Source organism: Phaseolus vulgaris, chromosome 1 (genome assembly GCF_051622355.1).
Source record: "Phaseolus vulgaris cultivar YP4 chromosome 1, ASM5162235v1, whole genome shotgun sequence".
Taxonomy (NCBI): domain Eukaryota; kingdom Viridiplantae; phylum Streptophyta; class Magnoliopsida; order Fabales; family Fabaceae; genus Phaseolus; species Phaseolus vulgaris.
In genome coordinates this window covers 54,781,362-54,807,643 of record NC_143498.1, presented here as the reverse complement: position 1 = coordinate 54,807,643, position 26,282 = coordinate 54,781,362, and the positions used below count along the sequence as shown (strand labels likewise).

Here is a 26,282-nt window from a genome sequence, read left to right as displayed (position 1 = left end):
GTGTCCAATAATTATAACTCTTCTTTGTCTTTTCTCAGTCCTTCCATTCAAAATGATTAATCATCATTTGGTAGTACTACTACTACCTTTTTCTAACGTGCTACTTTTTTATTTATTTATTAATTTATTCATTTATAACTTAACTATAATACATAAATTTATTTTTGTAAAGTATTTTATATACTTAAAAAAGCAAAGTACATAATTCAAAAATAAAGTACGGATTTTGCCAAAGGAAATAGATAAGATTTGTTTATAATAAATGCAAAAAGTTTGGTAAAAATAAAGCAGTGGATAATAATTATTGTTGGATATATGCATAAAAAAGAATTGGAGTAAAAGAAGGAGAAAAACCAAATTGTCATGGAAATTTCAGACCTCTTTCTGTGGGAAATGGCTGTTTGTTAGAGATATTCAACAAAGACGGTTTGAAAAACAATATAATTCCAAATATGAAATAGAAAAAAAAAAACTTTATTGAGCAATCTTACATTTTTAATGTGTTTATTATGTGAAAAGTGTGAGATATTTCAGCAGAAAAATTCAACATCTACAAAATGGGTAATTAACTCCAATAATAGTAATCAATACAGAAGATTTCTAATATAATTATAAGGTCAATTTAGTTAAGTTTTTACAAACTATTACCAATTTATAAAAGATAAATTGTAATTATTATTAATTTCCAAAACTTTATTTTCATCTTTCATTAATATAAAATATAAATATGAATTAAGAGCAAAGTTTCTCAAAAATCTCTTAATGATTTACAACTTTAAGTTGTTGTTATGTTTTTTTCTATCGATTTTAGGATTTAGGGTTTAGCTGAGTCAACATTTTTTTTTATCAGTCTCTTTTACAGCTAATTCATTATAACTCTATATATCACGCATATTCAGCTAATTATCATAGTTAACGTTCTTATTTTATTTGGAAATAAATAATATTTTTTCATTAATTTTCTCAGATTGACATTTCTCTACATTAACAAAATCAATCCATGACCTCACAATAATATTTATAAAATATTTAAAATAATAATAATATTTTGTTTTAATAAAAAAGGAGAGGAAGACATATAATAGAGAAGTCAACTAAAAGAAGAGTAGTGTGACAGTGAGAGTCAGCAGGTCTTCCCAAAGATGCTGATGCATCAACATCTGTTCACACCTCTAAATTCTTCTTCATTGCAACCTTTGAAACCTAACAAATTTCATCACCATCACATTTTTATCTATGTTTCTTCATTTCACTTTACTAATAATCTTTCACATGCTCCAAATTCAAACATGAAATAATTGAATTTACAGCTTCATTCTTCTTTGTTACACACTTATGTTCACGAGATAAAATTTTTGTATTTTGATTGGTGTCTTTCGTCTTTGGTACAAAACGTCGTGGTTTTTCTGCCTCGTATCTTTTTTTGTGATTCGTTTATGGACGTGCCTCATTGCCTGGTGCAAACAACATACGAAAGTGTGTCTGTAAATTTTTTTCAGCGCAATACGGACCCATAATGAAATTGCAGAAATTAGACCGGAATTTTACAAGTTTCGATAGAGGATAACCTTGGTTTGTACAGAAAAATTCTTCCGGAATAACAAATATTTTTTTTTTGTATTAGATCTCTTAAAATATTTAAAAGTTTATGTTGAATTGTATAGCGTGTTTGTTTTATGTGTTATGGTTTGCACGCGTTTTGAGATTTGTATAAGGTTGAAATATGGCTTAAATAACTTCACAGTATTTATATTTGTATTTTGCCGATAAAAAATAATGTATTTGTATTTGTATCAGTCAAGAATCTGAACCAAACATGCATTTATACTTCACAGTTATCACTTCATAGAGTGTGGTGGGAACTGCAATTTCTCCAATTCTAGCTCAACTTCTTTCAATTCACGCGATTGAGTACTATGCCACCGGGTAAAACCTCTCTCTTCATGCTTTTCACTACTCGTTGCTTCCTTCTGCTTCAATTTTACTATGGATTATAGATGCTTGATCCAATTTTAACAATGTTGTGTTGTGGCTGGATTCACGGTGATACTGAAATTCGTGGCAAAACGCATCGCGTGCTTTGACTGTCTTCTGTTTGCTGTAAAGTTTGACTTGGTTTGATTTTTTACTGTGAGGTGTTGCTAGTTTAGGCTTTGCACCTTTTTTGGGTGGAAATTTATGGTTGGTTTTGGTACAGTACGGTATAGCGTACCTTTGAGATGGAACTTTTACTTCACGGACCAAATCGTTGTCCTTTCAGCTCACATGGGGGAATAATGGTATTGCTGTAATACAGATATAAAAAAGAGGATGGTGAGTTCTTACTTCTTGGTTTACCAGCAGAGAGGATAGTGCCCCCAAATTTCTGCATGATTCCCGTGTCGGCACAAATGAAGAGATAATGGAAGAGGGAACAAAAGGATGAGTTCTGAATTGGTGGACTAATTTGATATGATCATGGCAGGTTTGGAGTATAACATCGATGATCTGTTCCAAGAAGCTAGGAAGCGATGGCTCAAGCCTGTGGAAGTGCTTTGCATTTTACGGAATTACGACATGTGCGAGCTTACCCACCAGCCCCCTCATCAGCCAGCTGGTAATGTCCGTTTGGTGTTTGTTGAAATTTGTGAAAGAAATGAAGCACATTTTTTATGTCTCTCGTTTGTTATTTGATTATGTGTTACTGAATGTCTGTTACCACTTGACTTTCTCAACAGGTGGATCCCTATATCTGTTTAATAAAAGAGTCACGCGTTTCTTCCGTAAAGATGGTCATAACTGGCGGAAGAAAAGAGATGGAAGAACTGTGGGAGAAGCACATGAACGGCTTAAGGTCTTGTGAACATTTTGTTCTAGGCTGTCCTTCTATTCTGAGACATCTGTTTGTCTTGCTGCAGATCATGTCAGCCACTACTATCTGCCCACTTTTGGCACGCTATATGTTTTATGCAAATGCTCCAATTTGGATCAAACTCCTTCGTTTTAGTCTTAGATAAGAACTATACTGAAAAAAGTAAAAGATGAAAATGTAGTAATTGTACCGTTCTTACTAACAGCTTGAAGTTTTCATACCAATTGTAATTAGAGCTTCTTCTACTTCATCACTGAACTTTTTATTTGAGGAAATTGAATAATAATTTTAACATTGTTGAAGAAGAAATATTCATATCTCACACATGTTGAATAAATATTATTTGAAAATAATTAAATATCTTCATTGGAAATTTCATATTTCAATATGTCTCCTAATATGCCCTGTACCATAGATAGCTTCCACAAAACTTTAGAAAAAAAAGTATGTGTTTAGTTTGTCTAGCACTCTTTATGAGCATGAGCTGTCATATCATTGAGATGTAACCGATTTGTTGTTAAATATTTTTACTCATGTTGAGCATTTTTCTCTTTTGAATATATTTCTCTTATTTTTGCTATATTGATGTTTTCATGCCAACATTTGTTTAGTGATAGAATTTTCTGTATTTCAAACTCTCAATCGATTGGTACTAATCTTCGTGATTAGGTTGGAAATGAAGAAATCCTAAACTGCTACTATGCACATGGAGAGGAGAACCGTACTTTTCAGAGACGTAGCTATTGGATATTGGAGCCGTGAGTAATTTTTAACCATTAGTTTGATGCAGACTATATTATGATTACTTATACTTGATTTTTCTTTCAAGATCCAAATACAAACTTACGGAGCTCATAACAGAGGCAACTTTAATTACCACGAATAAATTGTCTTGATTGCAAAATAAATTAACTTTCAGTATATGTAAATACTATTAAGATGGGTCCATTTATATGCCAATATGTTATTGTTGTGCATGTTCGTATTTGCTCAAACATTATTGTTTCTTGACAGGGAATATGAGCATATTGTTCTGGTGCATTATAGAGAAACAAGTAAGGTGAGTTCCCAAAACATGATATCAGATAAACATGGTACTTGCGGCTTATTATGTGTGAAAAGGTTCCTTTTAGTGCAACACATCTCATTGACCTACACTCCTCCCCTGTTTCTGAAAACTAAAATGTTAGTTTAAGCACATCCTCCCTTTTTGGTGTTCATGATAGGGTGAGACTGGTAGCTAGCTAGGTATGAATTACTAAGATAGAAAACAGAAAAGGAAAAGAGACAAAGAAACATCAGTTAATTCTCATTCCTGTCTACAACCCTGGGTGCCTACCCTTAAATAACCTAATAACATGGATTGGGCAGCTCATTTAGGAAAAACAACAATTTAAAGGAAAAAAATTTAGTCATTACAATCCATAATCTTTGGCCTAATAAGGTTTGATGATGGCTACGTTGGGCCTGGTCAAGTTGTGGGCTGGAGGCCCATCAGTTCAGGTTTGAAACTTAAATAATTTAGTTCATTTGTTTTCTTATGAAATTTCAACCCTTTGTAGTATTTCTTATGAAATTTCAACCCTTTGTAGTATTTCTTATGAATACTTCATTTTGTATTCTTTTAATGCTTTATTTTCTGTAAATGACTTACATGGTAGTCCTTGAGCTGTTTATATTTCTTCCATAAGTTCAATTCTGTTTCTCTCTCTCTCTCCCTCTCATTTTTCAGTTTTAAAACTCTACAGTAAATAAACATGATGACATGACTCCAGAAAGACAAATTTACAATTAGAGATTGGAATCAATTGAAAATTGGGAATTGAAAACAAAACAAAAGGCCTGGAAAAGGAAGGTGCCACAAACAAGGTTTGATAAGCTTAAGGATGATCGCCACAAAGATTAGTAAAATCGTAATAAGATAACAAGATGTAGGGAAGAACCCTAGAAAAGAGACATCCTCATTTCTTTGTCAAAAACATCTGTATATCATTTTCTGTGTTCCAAAATATTTAAATAAAAGTTTAGTTTTAGGTTGTCGTTTGTAAGTAGATAAAAAAAAAAAAATCCCTATATCACAACACAAGCAAAACTAATTTGCCCTAGTGGTTAAGTGAAGTCTGTTCAAAGTGTCGAGCCTTGTTGGTCCTCCAAATAGGTACATCAAAGAGCTAAAATTGTGATGAATCAGACATTTGCAATATCTTAACTTCTTGAAACTTTGTTCACATCCAACTTTTCAAATGTACTTCTCTTGATATTTAGTGACCCCCACTCCGTCCACCGCTTATTTCAAAGCGGCTAGTTTTATGATTATTATTTAGTGTTGTTATTGAAGACACATATTCTATTGCACTGTTACTTTCTGGAACTAAATACTTCATTTTCTGATTGTGTGTGACCTCAAATGGAGATATATTCAAATCTCATTTAAATCATCATTTTGTTGATTCACTGAATTGCAATTATCTGGTCACGTTCATCTTTTTGAAGCAGTAGATTGTTTCATTGTACTGCTGTTAGCAGTGAGAGAGCACTATCTTTGGGATCAAACAAGGTTTCAAAAGTATATTCCAGGAGAAATAAACTGTACGAATAGCTAGAGGATCAGGTGTTACAAAAGCAGTTAGGAGGTTTGGTAGTTAAATAGGGGAAACTGTAATGGAAAGGGGGCTACTGTGGAAACATAACGGAAACTGGTACACTCTCAGTTTAAAGGGACATTGTGTTCCTTGCAAGACAAATTCTTCTCTTGTATATCACTCGTTAGATAACAGTTTCACTCTTTCTTTCACATCTGCTCTTATATTTTCTATTTTCTTAATTTGTTCACTGCTTGGGAATTGTATCAGGAATTTGAGGTTGAGTTTGGCATTACGATTTACACTCTCATTTTTGCAGGGGAAATCCAATTCTGAACCTGTCACACAATTGTCATCGGGTTCCTCTCTTGTTTTTAGTCAGAGTCACAGCCTGTATACTGCTCAAAATCCAGGGACATCATCCGTGTTTGGAGATTCATGTGAACCTAATCTCAATTTCTCTAGTCCTGGGTCTTTAGAAGTTACATCTGAAGCACAAGCCTTGCGCCAATTGGAAAAAGAGCTGAATATAAATGAGGACAGCTTCAGTGAAAGGTTGTCTGAACAAAATGATCAAGGGCAACTTTTTGTTATGTATAGTGAAGGACAAGGTAATTTAGACAAACTTAAGCTGTTCAGAATTACTGTTTTTTTATCGGAGGGAGTGGATAAAATTAATATAAGTGAAGCATTTGAGTTATTATCCCTATTTTATGTTTTTACCTTGTATTGTGTTTGGGTTTGTTCAGTTATAGATGTTTGTCTTCAACCTATTCAACATATGCTAGTGGCTTCTTCCAGTCTCACAACTAATATGCTGTGACTGTTGTTGGGTTAAATTTATAACATACATGCTTATTTTTAAGTTGTCCAACGGTACCCTTCTTTATGATAGAATTTCTTTGAGTGAAACCTAAGTCCCCCCAATTGTTATATGCTGGTTGCTTCAAGTGAATCTTAAAAAAGTGGTGACGATTATTATGAATATGGAAACCAGAAAAGGAAAAAGTTTGAAACAGCAGCCTCGCAATTAGGTTTCTTGTATCTCAAATCACTCTAGGAGGAATTGAAGGAATCTTCATATTATGTTTAACCAAGCAGAACATTTTTCAAATATTTAATGCACAGAACTCTATATATTGCATGATATGTAAATCTTGTTTATCCTCTTTTTTGCTTGAAAAAATAAATTAAAGAAGTGTTCCGATTTTACTGATATTGATTATTGAAATTTGCTAAATCTCTACAAGCCTTTATGAATCTGTATTATTCACTAAGTTGGGTTACAACATGTATACACGAAATCTAAAAGATAAACTACATATATGATCTTATGTAAAATATAAACTACTTATGTGATTCCAATCAACACTCCCTTTCAAGCTTAAGCATGTGTCTTCTCATATAGTTATCCTCGGACCCTGGAAGGATTTACTCAATATGTCTACAAGTTGTTCATTAGAATATACAAATTTAGTCTTGATGATGTCAGAAAGGACGCCAACCTCTATATATTTAGTCCTTTTGTGAAGATCGAACTTGAGGAAAAGTATAAAGTTTATTGGTTATAACAAGCAAGTTCCATAGGACCTGTCTCACAAGCAAACCCTTTAGCCATACAAGTTTGCAAGTCGTATCAGCCATAGCATGATATCCTGCTTCAATACATGACCTTGCAACCACAAACTGTTTCTTACTTTTCCTTGAGATCAAGTTACCTACAATAAAAAAATAAACTGCATATCTAGTCTGCTCTCATTTAAAAGATACACTACATGTCGGATTACATCAACAAAGATTTTGTTGTTAATTAGTTATTCCTCCCCTCAAACTTTTGTTTTTCAAAACTTTCAAATTCTGCTTTAGATCAGATTCAATTTAGTTCACAAGTTCTTTATAGGTTGTTTTTGGTACTCCTTATTGTAATTAAACAGAAACTGTAAAGAGAGGAAAGCAAAATCTTCTGAAATTAGTGTATTTTCTGTAGATAACAGTGACACATACTATCATGACTCAATTGATGATTGTCCTGATGGAAAAGAAAAAACTATATACTGGACCGAGGTGCTTGAAGCATTCCAGCCCTTACCTGTGACCAATATACCAGATCAATATGTATATGAGGCATTTGAAAATGTGAGTATTCCTAATAAATACTTCATGCTGTTAAGAGTTTATAATCGATGTTTGCTGAAGTTTCCAAATAAATTACGTAGTTTTGCATCTCTTGAAACAATTTTATCATTTAAAACTGTCACTTCAATGCTATTTATTTGTGTTCATTTTTCTTCTGCTTCTTACGAAGAAATAAAATCTCTATTCTTAAAACAGGAAGAGTCATTATTTTCTTCAGGAAGGGAAATGATTGCCAACGTGGAAAACAATCAGTGGCTAAACTCCAACAGTAATAATGTTGAGAACTGTATGACTTATTTCTACCTTAAATTACTTGGTCATTTCCCTTCTTTTGCATATCATGAAATTTTCTCCATCTCTCTGATGTCCCATATCACCAGCTGTTTTTCCACTTCCTCAAGGCAACAATGGAGTCAAATTTCCTCTATGTTCTCTGGTAGAAACTCCCGTAACTATCTCTGACTACTATGAACCATTTTTTGACCAAACCCAAATTCAAGAACCTCTTGGTGGTGTAGATTCAAGCTTGACTGTTGAACAGAAACAGAAATTTACTATTAGGGCAGTCTCCCCAGAATACTGCTATGCCACTGAGACTACAAAGGTTTGTCTTTTAATTTCAGTATTTATTATGTCCTACGCGAAGATATATGACTTAGTGAATGTTGTCAACTGAATGATGGATTGTCATGCTTTTTGGTGCTTACTAAGCTTTACCTACGTTCCTGAAGACTTCTAAATCAATACACTGCATAGTTCAAATATGTATGGATTTTTGGTATCATGTAATTATATATCTAATAATTAGGGAGTTGTCATACAAACTCTTTGATCTTAATTTCAATACTTAACCATTTGAGACATATACTTTATCTTTAGTGTCTTTCCTATTGAATTGTTATTGTTTTGCGTATAATATGATATAGATACTATTGTTGTTGTCATTTGAATCCTAAATTCTCAAGTTATATGTGTAGGTTATCATTATTGGATCATTTCTCTATCATCACTTGGATTCTACCTGGGCCTGTATGTTTGGTGATGTTGAAGTTCCTGCTGAGATTATTCAGGATGGCGTAATTTGTTGTGAAGCTCCATCCAATCTTGTTGGAAAGGTTAATCTGTGCGTTACTTCCGGAAATAGGGTGCCTTGCAGTGAAGTGAGTGAGTTTGAGTTTCGAAATAAGACTACTAGTTGCACTCGCTGCAATTCGTTGGAAACAGAAGATGGTAGAAGTCCAGAAGATCTGCTATTACTTGTTCGATTTGCGGAGATGCTCCACTCTGCTTCAACAACAGAATCTGGAAGTCATCTTTCAACAGAACAGAAAGATAGTGATGATTCATGGAGCCATATTATTGACACTCTCCTAGTTGGCACTGGAAAATCATCTGATACTGTTAACTGGCTTCTAGAAGAGCTGCTGAAGGATAAGCTGCAGCACTGGCTCTCTAACCGATCCAATGAAAGAGATGAAGGGACAGACTGTTCTTTGTCCAAGAAAGAGCAGGGGATTATACACATGGTTTCTGGGTTGGGTTTTGAGTGGGCCCTGAACCCCATTCTCAATTGCGGTGTGAATATAAATTTCCGTGACATCAATGGATGGACCGCCCTTCATTGGGCTGCACGGTTTGGGAGGTAATAGAAAACTGATATGCAATAGTGTTATCACCTTTTTTTTTTCAAAATCCTTCAATAAAATATAACATTGAAATATTAAAAAGAGTCATATAAGCAAAAAAATCTCAAATATCCTTGATCATGAGACATATAATTATCACTATAAATAAGAACGACAATGCAACTGTAGTAATTAATATTGACATAATAGAATAAAATCTGTTTAGAAATATGTACTTCATCCTTGGGAGAAGGGAATATAAATACAAAGAAAGAGAACAAGGACAATTAAAACCTGTATGTAATACCTAGCCTGTAAGTCACATGTTAGAAATTGATGACTGCATTTAAGATGTGATGTAACAGGATTTTTCTATCATTCTTGAAAAACATGCATATTAAGCCAAGCAAAATGTTTATTTATTTTTTATTTAAAAAAAGAAGCCTTTTCCCACTATCTATCTGGTATCAACTACATTAATTCAATTATCAAATTGTGCTGGACCTGTAACCGATTTTTCAGAAATGTCATTTTGAATCGGTGTTTTTAAAAGGTATCTGTTGGAGCTTTATTTTCTCTTTCCTTGTCTCTATGGATAAGACTGACCTCCATATAATTAATTCATCTTACCTGGTAACCTGGGTCTCATTGGTCTTCTACATCGTAGGCCAAACTCTTTTCTCGATTGTTGGAGATCCCACATCGACTAGAGATAAGGACATTTTATTGTATATAAGTGAGTGCAAACCTCAACCTCATGAACCGGTTTTATGGGGTTGAGTTAGGCTTAAAGTCGACTTTGTAATACCGATGATCATATCAAGATTAAACCCTTGCTTTTAGAAGTCTTTATAAATTATCTGTTCAATTCTAAGTCTTCTGGATATTGTGTCACAAATATTTCATTCCATGATAGGGAAAAAATGGTTGCTTCACTTATTGCTTCTGGTGCATCTGCTGGAGCGGTGACAGATCCAAGTTCACAAAATCCAAGCGGTGAAACTGCTGCATCTGTTGCAGCCTCCCATGGCCATAAGGGACTAGCAGGTTATCTTTCTGAGGTAGACCTAACCAGCCACTTGTCATCCCTCACATTGACAGGGAGTAAGATTTCTAAAGGACCTTCTGAGCTTGCAGCCGAGTTAACTGTCTGTAGTGTCTCTAAAGAAAATCTTGTGGCCAGTGAGGATCAGGTTTCACTAAAAGCTTCCTTGGATGCTGTCAGAAATGCAGCTCAGGCAGCTGCACGGATACAAGATGCTTTTCGTGCACATTCTTTTGGAAAACGGAAACAAAGAGAAGCTGCAGCTGCTGTGGCACGTCTAGAGGGATATTGTATTAGTCCAGGTTGCAATGATGATAACATTTCAGTGCTTTCTGCCATGTCAAAACTTAGTTCTCGGAGCTTGGGTGATTGCAATTTAGCTGCCTTGTCGATTCAGAAGAGATATCGAGGTTGGAAAGATCGCAAACAATTCTTAGCATTGCGCCAGAAAGTAGTTAAGATACAGGTAACTGTAAATAATTGTTATTACAGTTTTACCATACTAATTCCAAGAATTCTGCATGTATGTAGATATTGGCACTGTAAAAGTATAGAAACTTTGTAAAGTGAATAAATTTGTTCATAAATTGGAGGGAATGGGGAGATGAAAGCTATAACTAAACATAGACATCAAGAACTTCCTATTAACCTTGGCTTTTCTATATTTATTTGGGCAGGCCATTGTAAGGGGTTACCAGGCTCGGAAGCAATACAAGATAATATTATGGGCAGTTGGAATCTATAATAAGGTTGTGCTACGATGGAGGAGAAAACGCGTTGGTATAAGTAGTGTCCGGCAAGAAATGGATTCAAATGAAGAAGGAAGTGATGATGAAGATTTTCTCAACGTGTTCCGAAAAGAGAAAGTAAATGCAGCAATTGAGAAGGCTTTGAAGCGGGTGCTTTCCATGGTCCGTCATGACGATGCTCGTCACCAATACAGGCGCTTACTTTCATTGTATCGTCAAGCCAAGGTAATTAGTTAGTAAAATCTAAGTATCTAAGTATTATGATTAAAGCTTTCACTGTTCTTTTCTTTACTGTTAGAATCAGATATATGATAAATGGAACGCTTGCAAGTAGCAACACCATAGTCTCTTTCGACACACTGGTGTGTCTCATAAAATAATATGATCCCATTCTTTTTAGTTGGGTCAGCATCATGAGGTCTTCTACTCAGACGATAGCAGTGTCTTATAAAGTCAACCCAAAATTATTAGGACTTAACATGCTTTTTATATATAAAAGCTTTCATGTTAAACATTACTATACAATTTGACATCTCAGTTAGATTGATACATCAAATAATAACAATTATACAATTTGACATCTCAGTTAGATTGATACATCAAATAATAACAATTATACAATTTGACATCTCAGTTAGATTGATACATCAAGTAATAACAATTATACAATTTGACATCTCAGTTAGATTGATACATCAAGTAATAACAATCATCTCGTCATGAAATGAAACAAAGTATTAAGGACTTAACATGCTTGAAGCTAGCATTTAGCAATGTTGTTTTTGTATGTGAGGAGAGGTTCCCTGTTTTATGCAATGCATGAGTTGTTGATTCTTTTACAGACTGAAAGTGAGAGCACAATTGATGAAGCACCGTTATCAACTTCGGAAGAGGATGTTTTCCATATAGAAGACGATGATTTGAATACGTTATTGGATAAGGTTTGGGCTTCGGAAGAGGATGGTTTCAATATGGATGCTTTCAGTATGATAGACAATGATTTGAGTCAGTCATCGTGGGAAAAGTATTGGAGTTAGGAATATTTATTTCTCTTTGGTGATAATTTTCTGGCTTATTTGGTCTGTGTACTTGATGTGTAGAATATAAGCCTGATTGAGGTTTTAGTTTGTAAAACAGTATAGGTTGTATAGAGATAATGGCGGTGGACACTCTTTTAATGTACAAAATACCCTTCAATGCTTCTATTTCTTATTTATTGTTTCACTTTTCATCAGTAAAACTAGATAAAAAAAAATGTTATATTTCTGATTTTAAATTATTTAGTTTAATTTCCCATTTTGACGTGGATTTCGGATTCTATATCAATTTCACGAGTCGCATTTCGGATTATATAAAATAGATAGGCAGTGGTGATGATAAAGTTTTCATTGCTTGCAAGATGTAGCTAGTAGGAGTTCATAACTATAACTATAAGCACAAGTGTGGAAATATGTATAATTTTTAAAATATAAAAATTTAAATTTATATATTATTATAAATTGACAATAAAGATTTATGTAAATAATCATGTTTTAGTATTTTTAGTAGATTAAAAAGACTACATAATCATGTTTTAGTTTTTTTTAGTAGATTAAAAAAATTTGTTCTTTATTTTTATAGTAATATTAAAAATTTATAAAATAAATTTGAGTTTTTAAAAAATTAATCTATTTCTTTTTTTTTAAATTGTTTTTTTTTAAGTTTTGTTAGAATCATAGTAGAATTATCAAAAATTAAATAAATATTTTTTGAATTAAACATCTTATCTATATGTATTCTACTAGTGTCGTGTTCGATACATGTGTCCTTACACAATCTTGAGTCTCCCACTATTAATAAAAATGTTTTTACTTCACTAATTTTCATAACTATGCTTCCCTCAATCATTACATTCGAAGAGCTAATAGATAGATAATTTGCCCTTACAATTTTCATACTCATAATAGAACATTTTATTTAGGGAATAACAGAAGATTAAATCAAACGGAATAACCTTTATATTCATATAAAGCTTAATCTGTAATCTTTAGTTCCACTTTTAGATCCGTCAAATACTAAGAAGAACAATTTTTATCCAAGAACTGTAATCTAGAGTCAACACAACAGAAGGATCGCACTTTTTCTGTGGTGAGGTTAAGTGTGGAGAAGACACGTTTGGCATGAAAAGGTAAACAAAAACATAAGGGCACGTCTCTTGTATTTTTCATTCAATTCAATTCAATAAACAAAAGCAGTGACGGTGACTGAAAACTCACAACCCACAACAATTATTTGTCTCCGGTGACCATGGAACAAGATCGAAGGCTTGAGCTCATCGATGATGCAATTCAGAAGGTTATACACGACAACAACATCACCAACAAGGCCCCAGAATCTCACCATAACAACGATGTTCAATACCAAAACGCTCTTTCCCACCTTCTCTCTGTCTCTCAGGTATCCACCATCACTGTTGCAATTCATGCCTATGCAAAACTGCTTTCAAATTTTATCCTTGGATATGGTGTTTCTCAATCTTGCTTAAAATTTTATTTTAATATTAATGGCATCTATTCAATACTTTAAATTATTGAGATTGTTGTTAACATATGGTTAATTTCTTTTAAAATTCGAATTCTATTGTATAAATTTTTTCATTATAATTGGAAAAATAAGAACACTCCATTTATATAATTTTTAATTATATAATATATAAATTCTTTTAATATTTGTTTTTAGAGACTAAGTTTGTATTTGTTTGTGTTGCATCAATATTTTGTATAAATCTATATAATATATAGATTCTTTTTATATATTTGTTTTTAGAGACTAAGTTTGTATTTGTTTATGTTGTATCAATATTCATATATTCATACTAATAAGAATTGATCGAATCAATAATATAATAATTGAGAATGGATAAGAGGCTCGTTGATCGAATTAATAATATAATAATTGAGAATGGATAAGAGGTTCGTGGACCAAGTGTTTGTATTTGTTTGTGTCTATCAATATCTATATTTGTATAATTGTTTGTATTTAATATCAATATTTGTATAATTGTTTGTATTTTTGTTTATGTCGTATCATGTGTTTGTATTGTATCAGTATCTATGTTGTATCAGTATCTATGTCGTATCAATATTCGTATTGTATCCGTTTATACTTGTCGGTGTTTGTGAGTGTTTGTGGTACATAATTGGTAACATGAATCTTTTGGCAGTTCAACGTTTTGAATGGAGAAGAGATACCAGAGCAATTTGAAGGTTCTAGATTTTCTGGGCCGGTGGCTTCTGCAATTGAGGTGACAGAAGGAGAAGATGAGGAGGGTGGAGAAAGAAGGGGAAGTGAAAATGATGAGATAATGAAAGAGCTGAAGAAGGTGAAGAGGCAGAACTTTGTGACTCATTGCCTTCTTTCAGCAATGATTGTCCTCACGGTGACTTGGCAACTATCTGAGGTCTCTCTTATTCTGCAACTCAAAGATGGACTAAGCCACCCTTTTAGATCCTTTGGAAATATGCTCAAAGGTATGGTGAAAGTCCCTGATATGAAACCCCACGAAGCTGATGACAATGAACAACTTCCTGAATCTTTATCCCTTCCTTCCATGATGATTCCAGATATGTCTCATATTGGAAACTAGTCAAACTTGTCATTTTATTGTGGGAAATGAAATGGATTTGCACTTTCCCTTCTTATGTACATTCCCACTTCTTGTACCATTTGCAAGGATTCATAGGTGTTCTGTGTTGTTTTTGGTATGGCATATCCATGCATTGCCATTGTATCTAAATTGCATATTTCCTCCACTTCTATTTCGACAAGTTTTTTCAGAAATACTTCCAGAAAACATGAACTTTCTTATAACTTAAAATTAACTTTTTTTTTAAATTGTAAGCTAATTTTAACTTTATTTATTTTATTTTAAAAATGCTTATGGAGTAGTTTGTTAAAGAAGACTCTTCATTCATCTGCTTTTGAAAATGTGATAAACTTCGTTGCAGAAAAGTACGATAGCTTCAAAGCTCCTCGTGTAGTGTGATGAAAATCACGGTGGAAAGTGATTTTTGTCTTCACTGTCTATTCAAATACAGTAAAAATTAACCATAGCAGTGCATTCTGACACCAAATTTAACACCTGTGCCTGCAAAATTTTTACATTGCTCTAATGATGCTTTGAAATGACTCTTTGACAAAGAGTTGTATACTCATGATGATGTGATAGATTTAAATATAAATATATATAATAAAGTATAAATTTATAATTAAATGATATAAAAAATAATAATATTAAAGATTATAATGTAGTTATATAAAAATTCTGCATTTTCAATTTTTTAAAGCTCAGGGGTAGTGGTCGATAGTTTGAAACTAGTCAAGGAAAATCAAACTATGGCAAGCTCACTCATCACGATGGAAAGGAAAACAAACATTTAAATTAGGTGACAAAATCAAATATAACAAAATACAAGACATTGCACAAACAAACTTTATGAGGAATATTCAGAGTAAATATATCAAAGTTGAGAGACCTTCCAATTTTCATCAATTTTTCACCATTTATCCTTGAGAGCGTTTTGACCAATCGCAACAAAAAAATTCCAAACAAAAGAAGCACAATTATGCGTTCAACACGAACCAAAAAGAACCCATTCTCAAATGAAAATGTCTGAAGCAAAACAGCTGTAGGCAAGAACTAATACTTGGGGTTATCCTCATAATCAATCATGCATAGTTCAACCGAAATATGTCATTCAACACATAATAGCTTCCCTGCGGTGTAGGCATCAAATGGAACATCTGAGAACAAAAAGATAAACAAACATGGTTTAGTCATCTCGAATAATAATTAATAACATAAAGTGGTAATTAGTAGATTCGCAGACAAATTAAATCAGAAAATTAACATAGTTCAATCCATGATCATTTGATTTCAAGTTACACCTATGCTTCTACGGCAAATAATTGCAGTTCTATCTCTGAGCAATAATAATTGCCAATTGCAATTTGTAATCATATCAAACCCTTCTCTTCCTCCTTCACATAATCTCAAACACCTTCATCTATTACCAAAAAACATGTGCTAGATACTCCTCCATACTATGCGAGAGAGACACCCTCAGAGGAATTCAAGAGGAGCAATTCACGAGTCAACAAACACATCCTACAACCAGTAAGTGTTCAGGAAGATGGAGTTATCAGACTCAACACTCCCAAGTGGAAAACCATCCACACAACACTTGTTTACTCTAGAAATTCAACTTCATCCAGGCATCAATTCCAAGCTTCCAGAACGAGGTGAACTTGAATCACGCATAAACAATGAATAAACAAAACCTGATTCATTCAGATAAGCTAATTTTTTTTCTTCAATGAGAAGGTAGGGATAAATTTATCCGATCAAAACCTAAACCCTAATTCGTTCTGGGATAAAGTATAACAGATTAGATCCATTAGAAAACCCTAATAATCAGATTAGTGGAAGAAGTACCTGGCTGAACTTGAGGGCGTGCTGTTCGCCGGCAAGCTGAAGGTTGCCGCTGACGAAGACGAGCATGCCGGCGCTGACGCCGGAGGGCTGGCAATCGACGGTGGTGATGGAGTGCTGGCACTGGTTGAAGGGAAGGGAAGTGAGCTTGGCGACGATGTTGTGGGAGCCTTGGATCTTCTGGCCTTCGAAGGAGAGCATGGAACCTTCCTGATACAGATTCGCCAGATTGTTACGGTTGGCATCGAAGGTGGAATAATAATGCTCCACGAATGCCTTTGCCACTGCGTCTGGATCCATTTCTTCTGCTTCTCTTTCTTCTCTTTCTCTTTCTGTTTCTTCTGCTTCTTCTGCTTCACTTTCACGCGCACACACTCTCTTTTCTAATTTCTACTAAAACCACACAACAACACCAATACCATCTATTCAACTTCCTACCCAATTTCTTCCTGCACCATATCACTTTTAACCACACCCTATAATATTTTTTAAATTTCCAAAATTATCCTTATTCTGGATTCGAAAATCCAGAAATAATAAATATAATTCAAAACTAAAAGAAATAAAACGATCCGAAACACAAAACTGAAAGATAAATTTTTCTGAAATTCAAAAATGTGTTCCCAATAAAAGGTTTTGAAAGTAATTTTTACCTACACATTCTTTTTTATTTAAGATTATTTATGTCATTTTGGTGATTTGTTATTTTCAATATTAAGGTGGTACATTCCTTTTATTTAAGGTTACTTTTGTCGTTTTTGTGAGATTTTTGTTATTTTCAATATTAAGGTTATTTTTGTCATTGTGAAAGGGTATTTTTGTCATTTCCAATAACAGATTGGGTGTGCGTGGTGAAATTGATGTGGTGCAGGAGAAATTGCCAACTTCCCATACTTAATTGGACTGGACTGACCTTCCGGGTTAAATGACTGACCCGCAAGTCCAAACTTAAATACCTATCTTATCATAGTTTTATTTATTTAACATTTTGTTTTTTTTTATTCCTTTCTCTTTTTCTTCCTTCCTCAGCCAAACTATGTTTTTTATATGAATCAAACCATGATATTATGAACAAGAATCGTCTATGAATTACCAACACCTATTAGTTAAAGGGATAGGAACATAATTTTTTAGTAAAACCTTAGGTTTATTTTTATTCTTTTATTAAAAAATAGATACTCTTCCCATTGAAGTGTGGAAAGCTTTTAAAACCTATTATTTGACAGTCTACAGCTACTAATTGAGAAGTCACTGTAAAATTTGAAAGGATTTTATCCAAAACCAAGGTTTCATCATCTGAATACCCAAATGACAGCAGAACATTTCGCAGTGTCAAAGGTTTCATATATGGTTTAGACATTAGAAACATTAGACGAGGTATAAGAATGAGTTTCCTCCTAGCGCAAAATCTAGTTTACCACTGATTATGTAATGGCACTTAGACTCATAGTAGGTCATCATCACCTGTTCTTCACAACCTTGCAGAGTTGTGAATTTAGCAACGATATTGCTAGCAATTACAGGGATACATTGAATATGAAAACTATATTTACTTCCATCCAGAAGGAAGATCCTGGATCCTCCTCCCATAGCACACAAACAAGAACAAAAAATTAAAACCATACACTTAGTGAAAGCAAAAAGAAACTTGAGTTCTATATCATCACCTTTTACCAAGGTGTTCCAAGGATAAGGCATTCCCAACACATCCAAAGTAGTGTTCACATGCCTCTGAGAGTATGAAAAGACATGAATCACAAACCCATATTATTTTTCAACTACTTTGTTAAACCAGCAATGAACATTAGGATTACGTACAACACCCCAAAAGGCCGGCAAATTGCAGAGAACTACAAAGAGCGGAGGGGAAAAATGACAGGCCATTGCTGTTAAGAGATACAAACTAAATCATGCCACCGCTGTCAGGCATGGATGAAATGCAGTACCACAAGCTATCCACTGTCGTTTTCTCCCACGCGGCACCACACACCCAGGAACCTTCAGCCATTCTTTCCTTGCTATGTTGTAAGTAACCAATCTATTCATTTGTTTCGATCTCAGTGACAACATGAGCAAGCCTTTGTTCCCCAGGCAAGTCATTCTAACGTGCTTCCCATAAAAGTCCAAGCACCATATGTTTGGCATTCTGTCAACCTCCTTCCACAATAGTGTCATTTTCTGCAGCTCCCATATGCATACACAAGTAGCTGCATTCTTTGTGAGCAAACCCACAAGCATGATCTGGCCATCACACTCGGCCAGAGTGTGATCCGTCAGATGCAATGGCGCTGGGATTATATATTGTTTCCAAACCCCAGTTGCCATATCATAAGAAACAATCCCTTCTGGGTCTGATCGCATGAAGTAAAGCATGCTATCAATAGAGACAGCTTGAGACCTGAAGTTGAGCGACAGTGGCAGCTTCATACCTGCAGGCATGTTTCCAGGACGTATCCAAGAATTTCTGACTGAGTCATAAACTTCATATTCCCCATCACAACCCACCCATAAGATCTTGTAGCCTGAACCAGCTGAGTTTCCATTTATTGTCATCCCTACAGCAACACGAGACCAGACCTTAACTGATCGAGCTGGCAACTCCTTGAAGGATTGAGTCAGTGGGTTACAAACAAAGAAGTTCCGATGACCAATGTCAAGAAAGCAAACTAAACCACCAGCAGAAGCCACGGGTAAAACAATCAATTTTGTGGGCGGTGTTGATATAGTTGGGTGGTGCCATTTTTTCAAAGAAGGGTCGTACATAGCTCCCGAATTCACGTTTTCATGGGTAATGGTGTAAAACCATGGATTTGCTTGTGTAACTTCAGTACAATGCTGAGAAAAACTTTGAGAAGTCAGCATGGAATTCCACTGCCGGCATACAGAGCGGAAGCGGAAAAATGTAGCAATGGGAAGTCGCGCAATCACAGCCTCAAATAAATCTTCAGGGAAATTTTTCCAAATTTCTTGTTCCATGACTTCAGCTGAACAGGATCGTCCAGATGATTTTCCCCTGCTTCTATCTCTACGAGACTTCTTAGTAGGTGGAGGCTTCACAGGTTCTGACATCCTGAAACTGCCAGACTTTCCTGCTGTCACTACAAGGCCACAAAAGTCATCTACAGAGCTATCTTCAATGTCAAGGGAGGTCCATCTGTGAAAAATGCAAACAATTTCATATTTCTTATGCTTCCTGACATTAAGTGTCAAAAATGCAATCGCACACACAAATAGCATTTGAGGGAGGAGGAGACATGTTTGAAATTTCTGATTTGTCAGAGTACCAATCACACTTAAAAAAGTTATACAAGGCGGCAGCAGAACGAGACTTGACTACTGATGAAACAGTATAGTTAAAGGATCAAGAGCATTTAAAAGAAGTATCAGTTCACACATGTTTTCCATTAATTTGCACAAGCAAAACTGCCCTGCGGGAAGTATCTTAATGTGTAGGTAACAATAATTAATTTACAACATCCCAGTGGATACACTAGAGTACTCCACTTAGATCCTGCTAGAATAAACTTCTCTGTAATCAGTTATAGAAGAAAATATGAAAGTAAAATGAATTAATCGTCTCTCAAAAATTAAAATCAACTTATGCACTTCAACTTCCACAAAATCTCTCTCATTTGACTTCTCCAAGAGCTGAGTACATAAAAACTGATTATAAATTTATAGAAGAAAATTTATTCATTTTGCTTTTCATTTTATTTTCCTAAAAGTGCTCGATGGGAAGTTTATCCTAAAAAGGCCCTAAATAACAACAACAATAGTTTTATCCAATTAGATGAGATTGGTTACATTACATGGATCACGTGACCCCATGACTTGGTTAAAAACAAAATTCTCAGATGTGCCTGAAACAGACATTTTCAAAAGCATATAACTGTAAAAGAATTGAAAATTCCTCCCTATACGTGGTGTATAAGAGTAATGTAGCAGATATCTTTACTCTAGTATCTAGGGTTTTGGGTGAGTAAACAAACAGTGCTTCTGGGGAATCCTATATTAATTTTCGTTATATAAAATCAATATTTATTAAACATGGTGCCTCTAAGGTGCTATTTACAAAATAATTGATTAAACCTGATAGAAAGAATGTAAAATACAAGTAATCACCCTCACAATTGTCATCTCTTCATTACAACATCCCTTTTTCTAGTGATATGCATCCTCGGGTCAGAAGTTACTAAAGTATTTAACTTCAGTTTGTCATACCAACAAATTCAAAAAAAATTGGTCCATCTACTATGTGTGTTTGTTTCCCAATATTGACAACTGTTCCACGCATTAAAATAAACTCAAGGTGACTACAAGAGTTTGGCAGATTACCGTTCATTGGGATTTGACCGTTTTCTCAAACACACCCTATATGTCCATCAGATTATTTCAAGGAAATATAATAAAAAAATGCTTTAGATGGAAATCGTTAGCTGACTTGATTTTCTGCAAATGGTTAGCTGAAAACTCCATTCAGTTATATCTAATTGACCACACAAGGAATATGACAAGGTGAGAATTGCCAATACAAAATCTGCCTTTGTGTGATGATATTATGACACAAAAAATGCACAAAATCCAGAAAATTGATGTCTAACCTACCAAGAAACACATTAGAAGCAGTAGATGTTCAAATATAAAACATTCAATAGTTAAAACAAACAATCAAGTAATCTGACTGTGATCTTTGCAAGGATAGCTTACTGCTAACAGAGCCAGGTATCATATGCAGTACACTAAGACCTTGTTGAGATACTAAGAAAAAAAAAAAAAAATAGAAAAAGTCATGCATGAGCTAATCTGTAAAATATTTCTCCTTCAGCTAATCCAAAAGTTTGTTTATCCCATGTCAAAACTGCTGAATCACACAAAGGATTTAACGGCGAGATAAGTAGGGTAGGGCGTATACATGTATCATCCTCCTTGCATGTCTCCTAGATCTCTCGAACTAACAACATACATGTGTGTGTGCAAGAGAGAGATAAACCATTAAAACAATTAATTGGCATCCAAATGCAGCTCTCCCACTTTGTCCTTTTTCATGAAGCTCCAAACCCAGAAACTACACCAAGAACAGAGGATATTTTCAACAAAAAGAAGGGAAATTGCAGAGGATATGAAATTCTATGAAAAACTTATTCACAAAACGAGTTTTGGAAATATAAAAGAAAGCAAAGCGTGTGGGAAGAGAAGGCAGGAGTGTGAGAGAAACGATGAAGAAAGAAAAGTTAAAGAGCATACGAATTGGTGCATTTTAGGGTATGTGATTGCGTTGGAGAAGACATGGAAATGAGAAATTGGAGTAAATTGGCTAATTCAGACACCCACACATTACAGAGCAGAAAGGACCTAACTTACCTACCTACCATGCCGGTTAATTCACTTCAAAGACTAACAACAACAACAACATCAACATAAACATAAACATAAATAATAATCATATAAAAATGGGAAAAAGAAAGTGTTGGGCCAAAAAAAGAGGGGGTGGGGGAGAGGGGCTGAAACCTAATTGGGGAAAGAATGAAGAAACAGATCTAAGGGGGGGACCTGGGATGTTGCTGTTGTTGGTGTTGTTGTTGTTGTTGATGGAAGAGAAGAGTGTTGTGAGAAGGTTGAAGAATGAGAGAATGGGAATGGGAAGAGTCCAAGAGCTGCTGAAGCTGACCAATTAGCTGCTTCAGCATGGCCACCCCTTCCATGCCCCAAACACTCCCTCCCACGATTCGCCTGATTCCTCCTTCTTCTTCTTCTTCTTCTCCTTCTTCTTCTTCTTCTTCTTCTTCTCTTTCTCTCTCTTATCTTCCCCAATTCCTATTCTTTACCCACTCTTTTCCCTTTTTTCCACCTTGCCACGCAACAATGCTCTGTTTCTTATGTTGTTATTATTATTATGCTTGGGATTTTCAAACCAAAAACCATTCAATAGCTATCAAATCAAAGATTACCAAAACTAAATGTGTCAACTAACTAGGGTTTCCGAGTATCCACCAAACTCTTTAAATATTATACTCATCAAATTAATTAATAAATTAACAAAAAAAAATTCTAAAACATGATCGAATAAATAAATAACTTTACTCTAAAACATGTTACAGAAGAAATGAAACTTATCTGTAGAGGCTAAGAAAATGAATAATGAAAATTCTTATTGATTGTTGCTAGATGTAGACATTAGATCCGAACATACAAGTGATAGGTTCCTTAAACATAGGATTTGTAAGGAATTTATATTGAATATAATAAGTGTCTTTGGTTCATCTTCCTGCACACAATATCAAGTTGCTGATGAGCTTACCAAACCGCTCTTTAAGTCAGCTTTTACTCATGTTAGAGATAAACTTATGGTAGTTATTAATCCCACCATAAGTTTAAGGAGGGATGTTAAGTATGTATGTGAATCTATCTAATGCTTGTCTTATACAGGAGTATATTTAAGGGTGTTCATAAGTTGTATTTAGTTTACTGATATACAGTATTGTTGTATTCTATAAATATACCATTGGTGGTATATTTTCATAAATACAGAATTATTGTTTTCAGATTATCAATTTTGTTTCTTCCTCTCTGTTTTCCTTACATGGTATCATCCGATTTCAGAAAATCGAGTAGTTAGTTTATACTAAAAATCACAATGTGACAACTCGACTTATCAATTAGATTAACATAGGAGTAATGGTAGGAAAACATTATTAAGGATTTGGGTTTGGACCAATGTCATTAAAAAAAAACTATAAAAGGACAGATACTCATGGTAAAAGATAATTTTTATTTTAAATCCACAAGTATCTCGATACTTCAACTGACTTGAAAGTTTGAGTGTTTTTACCAGTATGTTTTGGAACTTTTGAATTTGATAGACGGATACAGAAAAAAAAAAGACACTTAATAAAAGAATATTCAATTTCTGATATTGTAAAAACGAGAATTAAACATAATAATAGTGTTAATTTAAATTCATGGATGAAAGAAATAAAAGAAAAGAAAAGATATAGTTGATAAGGGTGATCTGATGCACAAAGTTAGGCACCGATTGCACCAAACACTTGTGTTCTCGTATGAACAATTTGTATGGATTTTATTGTTAGGCCCCAGAGCCACATTTTAGCTACTACTTCCTTTCAGAACCATTATCACGTTACCAACTTTTATCCTGTTTGGCCAATCATTTAAACAACAACGCCTAATTAAGCTTTCTTAATCTCCTCAAACACTCAACTTTAACCTCTTCATTTCCAAAACAATATAATTCATCTTTCTCTCTCATGTTTCTCTAAACAGATAATGCAGAAATTAATAGCATTTGAAGGACATTAATTTAAATTTAATTTTGATAATCCTTTTAAACATGTGTTTCCGTATCTACCAAATTCATGTGTTTTACCTACATCGGACAATCCATCCAACATGCTTAAAGAATGTGTAATCCACCATTTAGATCTAGTGCTCCTTATTTCTTTTCCATCTTTCAACCTCCATTCCACACTTTCCCATAACCTCAATTTAAAAAATACATAAACCTACATCAAAATATTGCAAAATTATTCTCTATTGCATAAGTTTAGTGATGTAGTATAAAAAGGGATCGCGAAAACTATTACTTATTTCTTTCAGTTGATTGGTCACTTGTCTTCCTTTTCCACTTAACTCAGTAATTCCACTTCGTCTTGGATACGTGTGTTCATTATCTTCTACTAACCTACTATCTCCTTCATATGTTATTGGTCGAGATGAGATTTGTAAAAGGTGTTGCGACGATCAAGTGTTTGGTATTCGGTGTCCAGTGCAATTAATTGGATTTGATTAAACAATAATTGGTTTTTTTAGCAAAGTACAAAATGTATTCAAATATTCAATATGATTCCACGAGATCTAGTTTCACTCAAGTAACAGATTCTAACCAAGTGAAAGGATCTTCTAATATATGCAAGGATCCTTTCGATTCCATTAAGAATGAAGGACTCAAAATCATCTTTAATTCATTTTAAGATACACATAAACCTAATACTGAAATCCCTAATATTTGTTCAGTTTCGCCTAATACACTTAGCTTGAATTCGATTTCTTTTGTTTAATTAGCTGGAAAATTAGGTCTGTGTATTAGTTAAAATTATGAGTTAACAAAAATGAGCTGAAAAATGATTGTAGAAAACAAATTGATCTGAAAAAGACTCACTCACGAGCACCGTGTCCCATGGGTTAGTGTTTAGCAGGGCAACGCCATAATCTGACTATGGAAATCAACGGATGATATTGTGTTTTATGGGCCCTTCTTCCACGCACACCGCACGATTGTCCTCACGGTCTTTTTCTCCCTGTATGATGAGTTATTTGGGTTGCCGAAAATACCCCTCCAAAGTGGCATTGCACATCATTCCATTTTCTTCATTCAATGGTCATTGGTGTGACGCAATAAGTAGTAATTATGAACACTCACGCTTTCCTTTCCTTTTTAAATAACTTATCCACTTTATTCTTTTCACAAATATTTTCATTTTAATTATGCTAATAACATTTGAAATTTAGCATTTGAAAATATTATGAGACTCGAACACGTCTCTTAAATGATGTATTTGTGTCAAACACACGTACTGTATTTGACACTCATAAAACATGTATTGATGAAGTGTATATTAAAAAAAAATGTCAGATTTCTGATAATTCTAGCACAATTCTAACATAATTTTAAAAAGAAAAAATACATTATTTTTCTAGAAATTCAAATTTATTGTATAAATTTTTATTATTATTACAAAAACAATAAACAAATCCTTTTGAACCAGATATGAAAAACATTTTTCTATTAAAAAAAAACTGAAACATATTTGTGTACGTAAATTTTTATTGTCAATTTATATAATTCATAATTATATAATATATAAATTTGTGTTCTCATATTTTACGTTTTAAAGATTATACGTATCTTCATATTTGTGTTATGTTGTATCAGTGTTCATATCGATGTATTCCTACATAGCTTTTTATCCTTCGTCATGCTCTTCTTTATTTTGAATGTGTAAATATGATATCTTAAAATAATTGTTTGATGTAAATAAAATATGTATTATAGAGTGTAATGAGGAATAAGAGATGCAATGAGTTAAGGTAGCCCCTCCTCTGTGACAACTTTGAGTGTGTATACCTGTCATTTCAAAGTTACTATATGATTATGTCTCACATCTTTATGTATTATTAGTCTCCATTCAACTACAAGGAACACACAAATTCTTCACCCTGGAATTCTACAATCTCTTCCAAGTTTGACCAATTTAATCCTAATTAATGGGTTCATTGGATTTTCAAAGTGTGTAAAACAAAACGTAGCAAATTTGCAGAAGGTGGAAGATAGTAGAAGCCGCAAATGAAGCATGATGCATCAACATCCAAAAAGTGGTATTTGGGAATGTGATTTGCATTTGAAGGAAGAGAATTGGAAGAAAGTGTGTTTGAATTTGAATGATTGATTGGGTTTGTGAGATGCATAAATTTGGGGTGAGTAATGATTTGGTTTTGCCTAGGGAAAGGAAGAGAGAGATTTAGATTTGGTTGTTAGTAATAATAGTGAGTAATATAATGTAGCACTATCATTACCCTCTCTTCTTCTCTTTCTTATAGTTATCATCATCATCTTCATCATGGATTCTCTTCTTTTACGTGTGCCTTTCACTTTGCTTTTTCATCTTCTTATTCTTCTACAACAACCCTTTTCGGTACTTCAAATACTTAGCCCATTTGTTAAGAACAAAGCACATTACTTGGATCTTGGATAGTAGAAAATAGTGAGCCCATTATCTTCTTGTATAAACTTTTTGAAAATTTTGAAA

The 26,282-nt window shown here is 33.9% G+C and overlaps 4 protein-coding genes across 8 annotated transcripts; 2 read left to right on the top strand and 2 right to left on the bottom strand.

The window, feature by feature from the left end:
• Positions 1–1,680: 1,680 nt before the first annotated feature.
• LOC137815263 (calmodulin-binding transcription activator 4) lies at positions 1,681–12,193 on the top strand. Of its 4 annotated transcripts, none has more exons than XM_068618378.2 (13): positions 1,681–1,926; positions 2,465–2,596; positions 2,718–2,833; positions 3,521–3,609; positions 3,866–3,911; positions 5,753–6,044; positions 7,421–7,569; positions 7,765–7,855; positions 7,950–8,173; positions 8,547–9,211; positions 10,111–10,705; positions 10,917–11,213; positions 11,831–12,193. In XM_068618378.2, the coding sequence occupies exons 1-13, from the start codon at positions 1,917–1,919 to the stop codon at positions 12,023–12,025; spliced, it is 2,901 nt and encodes a 966-aa protein (XP_068474479.2). In that variant the 5' UTR covers positions 1,681–1,916; the 3' UTR covers positions 12,026–12,193. The 4 variants fall into 4 exon arrangements, with proteins under 4 accessions (XP_068474479.2, XP_068474481.2, XP_090151337.1 ...); XM_068618380.2 differs by having other exon boundaries at positions 1,747–1,926; positions 2,297–2,596; XM_068618379.2 differs by having other exon boundaries at positions 1,796–1,926; positions 2,107–2,596.
• An 804-nt stretch (positions 12,194–12,997) lies between these two features.
• Positions 12,998–14,807, top strand: LOC137815261 (uncharacterized). The gene is made up of 2 exons (XM_068618377.2): positions 12,998–13,424; positions 14,191–14,807. Exons 1-2 carry the CDS (start codon positions 13,275–13,277, stop codon positions 14,611–14,613), a joined length of 573 nt encoding a protein of 190 aa, XP_068474478.1. The 5' UTR covers positions 12,998–13,274; the 3' UTR covers positions 14,614–14,807.
• A 652-nt stretch (positions 14,808–15,459) lies between these two features.
• On the bottom strand, positions 15,460–16,858 carry LOC137815278 (nuclear transport factor 2B). The gene is made up of 2 exons (XM_068618406.2): positions 16,462–16,858; positions 15,460–15,770 (listed from the first exon to the last, which is right to left on the bottom strand). The coding sequence occupies exons 1-2, from the start codon at positions 16,756–16,758 to the stop codon at positions 15,696–15,698; spliced, it is 372 nt and encodes a 123-aa protein (XP_068474507.1). The 5' UTR covers positions 16,759–16,858; the 3' UTR covers positions 15,460–15,695.
• Positions 16,859–18,089: 1,231 nt separating this feature from the next.
• On the bottom strand, positions 18,090–22,659 carry LCR (Galactose oxidase/kelch repeat superfamily protein). Of its 2 annotated transcripts, none has more exons than XM_068618375.2 (2): positions 22,009–22,659; positions 18,090–19,612 (listed from the first exon to the last, which is right to left on the bottom strand). In XM_068618375.2, the coding sequence occupies exons 1-2, from the start codon at positions 22,158–22,160 to the stop codon at positions 18,367–18,369; spliced, it is 1,398 nt and encodes a 465-aa protein (XP_068474476.2). In that variant the 5' UTR covers positions 22,161–22,659; the 3' UTR covers positions 18,090–18,366. The 2 variants fall into 2 exon arrangements, with proteins under 2 accessions (XP_068474476.2, XP_068474477.1); XM_068618376.1 differs by lacking the exon at positions 22,009–22,659 and adding an exon at positions 21,371–21,523.
• Positions 22,660–26,282: the final 3,623 nt, after the last annotated feature.

Excerpts from the sequence above, each read along its gene's own strand:
- LOC137815263 (XM_068618380.2), top strand. The coding sequence starts at position 2,452 with ATGATCATGGCAGGTTTGGAGTATAACATCGATGATCTGTTCCAAGAA. Across the intron at positions 3,912-5,752 it reads ATTATAGAGAAACAAGTAAG|GGGAAATCCAATTCTGAACC; the intron begins GTGAGTTCCCAA and ends TCATTTTTGCAG. Across the intron at positions 7,856-7,949 it reads CAGTAATAATGTTGAGAACT|CTGTTTTTCCACTTCCTCAA; the intron begins GTATGACTTATT and ends CCATATCACCAG.
- LOC137815261 (XM_068618377.2), top strand. The coding sequence starts at position 13,275 with ATGGAACAAGATCGAAGGCTTGAGCTCATCGATGATGCAATTCAGAAG. Across the intron at positions 13,425-14,190 it reads ACCTTCTCTCTGTCTCTCAG|TTCAACGTTTTGAATGGAGA; the intron begins GTATCCACCATC and ends ATCTTTTGGCAG.
- LOC137815278 (XM_068618406.2), bottom strand. The coding sequence starts at position 16,758 with ATGGATCCAGACGCAGTGGCAAAGGCATTCGTGGAGCATTATTATTCC. Across the intron at positions 15,771-16,461 it reads ACGCCCTCAAGTTCAGCCAG|ATGTTCCATTTGATGCCTAC; the intron begins GTACTTCTTCCA and ends TTTTGTTCTCAG.
- LCR (XM_068618375.2), bottom strand. The coding sequence starts at position 22,160 with ATGGAAGGGGTGGCCATGCTGAAGCAGCTAATTGGTCAGCTTCAGCAG. Across the intron at positions 19,613-22,008 it reads CAACAACAGCAACATCCCAG|ATGGACCTCCCTTGACATTG; the intron begins GTCCCCCCCTTA and ends CATTTTTCACAG.